Source organism: Anopheles aquasalis, chromosome 2 (genome assembly GCF_943734665.1).
Source record: "Anopheles aquasalis chromosome 2, idAnoAquaMG_Q_19, whole genome shotgun sequence".
Classification (NCBI taxonomy): Eukaryota; Metazoa; Arthropoda; class Insecta; order Diptera; family Culicidae; genus Anopheles; species Anopheles aquasalis.
Window position 1 is genome coordinate 29,327,989 of NC_064877.1, and position 4,116 is coordinate 29,332,104.

At 50.3% G+C, this 4,116-nt stretch overlaps 1 protein-coding gene across 1 annotated transcript; it reads left to right on the plus strand.

The window, feature by feature from the left end:
• Nucleotides 1–413: 413 nt before the first annotated feature.
• On the plus strand, nt 414–2,700 carry LOC126572953 (uncharacterized). The gene is made up of 2 exons (XM_050232690.1): nt 414–877; nt 2,541–2,700. The coding sequence occupies exons 1-2, from the start codon at nt 414–416 to the stop codon at nt 2,698–2,700; spliced, it is 624 nt and encodes a 207-aa protein (XP_050088647.1).
• The last annotated feature ends 1,416 nt before the right edge of the window (nt 2,701–4,116 follow it).

Sequence of the window (4,116 nt, forward strand, 5' to 3'; positions counted from 1 at the left end):
ATGCTGCTGCTGCTCAGACATCTCGAAGAAAGTGTTGCTCTGTGCGATCGTATTGATGGGAGACGCCATTGCCACCCCCCTTTTCCCGCCAGTTCCCGAATTCGAGTCAAGCATTTCGGTGTCGCCGTTGTGACAGTCGCTCCGCAGTCCGACAAGTGGCCCTTTGTAATCTGTCCCTCTGTTGACACAACTAATTGGCGCCAAGTGCGATCACTTTGCGTGGCGTGGCGTACGCTCGCTGTGGCCGATCTGTAGCTCCAGGGAGGCCACAATTTCGTGGCAGTCGCCCAGTTACCGGTGGAACGCCTGCGCGCGCGCGCGCGCGACGATTCAAAGAGTAATTTTCCACCTCCGCTCCGGTTTGTCGCGTAACGGAAATGTTCCTTCCACGCACGTTGTTGCTGCTGATGACGATGATGGGTTGGTGCGTCGCCGCATTGACCACCACGGACCGTGCGGGACACCCGGTCCCCGAGGAGCGCGTCAAACGGTGGCTCAACTATCCCATTAATGGTGGTCTGGCGAAAACAGTGTTTGGGATCGTTGTCCCTATCCACTTCCACCATCCGTTGCCCCGGGTCATCGTCAACACGTACAACCTGCAGGCCAGCTACCGTATTCCAGCCAACATTATCTATCCGACCCCCGAAACGATCTTCAACAATCGTGCCTTCGACCAGCCCCAGCAGCCCGACGCGGCTCGAGCGGCCCTCTACGCTGTACTCGAGCGTTCCTTCGACCGACCATCGGACGGGGCCATTGCGGGGAGCGTTGGCCGCAACGGTCGGGCCTGTCTGCTGCGGGCCATCTGCGAGGTCGCCGCCACACCGTTCGCCCATAACGGACTGATTGGCGAAATAATCGATGTGATTTTCACGTGAGTACCCGTGAGAGGAATTTTTTTCGGATGAAATTATTGCCAAATTGGTGTGATTGACGGAGACGACGCCCTTTTTGGCCGCTTTTCTGGGTGTGTTTTTTTCTTCTTTGCCCCACTCGATGTTAAATTGTCAAACGACGAGGAAAATGAAAGTAGAAATGGGCGAAGAAATAATTTCCGAGAGCATTCATTGTGACCGAAGCCAAATAATTTAATGGCGGACAAATTGTGGCGGATGACCCGCCCCGTGGGGGAAGAGGGTGGAAGTGCATGTCCGTGTGGCTTCCAGGGGCTTGGCTTTTCGTGTATGTGTGCCGGTCCGACACGCAATCCGTCGCGTGACACGCTTAATTCGATGCAGCTCCGTCAGGTTGGCCGTCAGGATGTATCCGATTTAATCGGTTCTGTTTTCGATCGAAGGCCCCGGGAATGTTAAGCGATTCTGGCGTGCTGTCGGAAGGATGGCCGAAACCCGTGGGAGAGGGATGAGCCTTTGATGCTGTTGAGTTTGGCGAATTTATTCGTTTCACACCTAGCGGCCCGGAGGCTGAACCAGGCCATGGCACAGGCTCCCGAAAGCGCTTTTCAACGCCCGATCAACATGACGTTTCACACATTTCGGTGTTGAAATGGATTTTGTTTGTTTTTCATATGGGATTTAAGCGTAATTAACGGGAGTGCGAGGGAACTACGAGGACACTTTAAGCAATTTAAGTTTAACCTGAGGCGAGCTAAAGGCATCTCATGTTTCTGGAGAATGGTAAGAGACTATTCCTGGACTGTTATACATGCTGCCGTGTTGCAGATAGTCTCGTAGGAAGATTACCAGGTGAAGCCGACTTTTTCGCTCTAAAGCTACGCCAAATGGAGATTTTAAGCCAGTCTAAGTATTTTAATTTGTTCAATAGGCATCCGTTAAACATAATCCGTGTACGCTTTTTCCAATGTAACACCATAACAAATATTTTCATTGCATATAAAGTGGCAAATTCCGTTCTCAAAAACTGCGATTCGCCGACATCGTTCTTTCTTTGCCTCCATCTCAAAAAATCGGCTGCTGAATCGCATTAAATTTTTATTGAAGGTTACGGTGGGCATGCTCTCACTGAAACACAGTGCAAAGTGCGGTTTAAAAGTTTTAAAAGTAGTGATATTGATGAGAGAACCCACCAACCAAAGAGAACCAACCATCGAAAATGTTAGAAGTCATTAAATAACAGGCCTTATTGGCCAAAACGGTTACTAATGATCATTACAAACAACAATCAATCAATTTCGACCGAAACTTGTGAATAAAATTAACCAAAATATCCAAAACGACAAAATTGAAAAAAATTGTACAGATTGGCGGTTTTTTAGGTTAGGCATCCAAAAATTGCCTAAGATATAGTTGAAATGTGTAACTAACGATTTCCATTACTTTGGAGAATAATTTTTCACCATTTTCCAAGAATACGCGTTTTTTCGCTAAACAAAAAGGTCGGTTTCATATGCATACACCTGGTATATCGGTAGTAGCAGACTAGTAGCAGACAAATTACTGATAAAATCAATGTTAGAAACAGATTTAAAAACCAAGAAAATGATCCCTTATTGTGCACTGTTATGATGACCATTCGGATCATTTCTGATTATTGTCCAAAACATTGTTTACTTCCAGACCAAACCCTTCCGAAGCCATCGATCCAGTGTACCGGTTGGCACAAGAGCGCGGCAGACAGCAACATGACTGCTTGCGGCTCTATCCATCCTGCCCCAAAGGACTGGGCATCTTCGACAGCATTTCCTTTGTGGTGCAGCAGCAACAACAGCAGCTGTAAACGGACGCAGTGAGACTGCCAACGGAACAAATAGCTCTAGTCACGTCAATTATCGCGCTCCAGCCTAAGAACCTCAAGCACCTAGAAAGCCCAACAGTTCGTTGCCATGGCTTCTAAAAAACGGAACGGTGCTCCAGACGGTGAATGCGATTTATTTAATGAAACTGTAATAAATTCTGCGAGAATTATAAAAGTCCTGTCATGATTTACCGTGCCCTCTCCCGTGGCCAAGTCAGCGCCTACCATAACAGCATAAATACCAGGAGCCGACAGCGGCATTGCATGCTCACTACCCACCGTAGCCTACTTTGCTCTTGTGTCATCTTGTGTTTAGGCCATTTTGCTCTGGCCATTCACGGCGTGCCTCTTTGTGTGCCGTGTGTGAGCGTGTAGCCGAAATCAAAAAGGGTCGGCGGCGTTGTGTAAGGTCCCGGACAATGGCCACCATCACAGGACAACAACCACAAAAGTTCTCACTCCACCACTCCACCTGCTTCACCGAGAGTTGTTGTTGTGATGGTGGTGGTGCTGCTGCTGTACCTCGTCACTCCAGCTGTTCCACCGCTTCGCTTCACTCAACATAACCTCACTTTTGAATTATTCTAAGCACCACACACCCCGCGCCAGCACCTGGTGGTGGGTCCGAGACGCGAAACCCTTTGCTCCTTTTCTCTCTCTCTCTATCGCTCTCTCAAGGGAGCCGGAAAAGTTTAGAATGCTGACGGCCACTGGCTAGCCGGTGCCAACAACACCAGCGCATTCCATCGGACGGGACGGGTTCGCTGTTTCTGGTTTCGGAATTCGAGCGCGTCGACCGAAATGCGCGAACAGCGCAACGACCACCCGCACCCACCACCTCCTCCCACCATCTCGGCATGCTGCTAAGCATTTGCGATTACAATTTTCGTGGGCATCATGGGGGAATCGTTTTTTAGTGGAAACCATAAATTTCCTTTCACCATCAGCAGCCAGAAACACAAAACATGCCCCATTTCCCCTGCGCCCCAGCCTCCCCGGGACACACACCCCTTTTCTCGGGGGGCCCCCGGTCCCAGGCAAAAGCTTGAGCAGCTTGAGCACGTCCCGAGCACTAGTCTGGGCTGGACCACCACCAACAGTCGCGATGTCAGCCATTTGCCAGGAGCCTTGGTGGAGTTGGGAAAGTATCAGCAACCCCCACAACCACTCCACCAGCCCTCTCCAGTTAATTCAGCCGTTCCGATTGCATTTCCGCTTCATTCGTGATAAGCGCAAGACCGGCGTCGTCCTCCTGCCCGGGCACGGTGGGGTTGCTGGTGACAATTTTTATTACGCGATTCCGCGATTCCGGTCCACCGGGAGTCTGCACAGCTACGGCCACACCCTTCCATTCCCCATTCTGTGCCCCCCCCCCCCCCCTTTGACGAGTGTTTTCAT

Excerpts from the sequence above, each read along its gene's own strand:
- LOC126572953 (XM_050232690.1), top strand. The coding sequence starts at position 414 with ATGATGGGTTGGTGCGTCGCCGCATTGACCACCACGGACCGTGCGGGA. Across the intron at positions 878-2,540 it reads ATAATCGATGTGATTTTCAC|ACCAAACCCTTCCGAAGCCA; the intron begins GTGAGTACCCGT and ends GTTTACTTCCAG.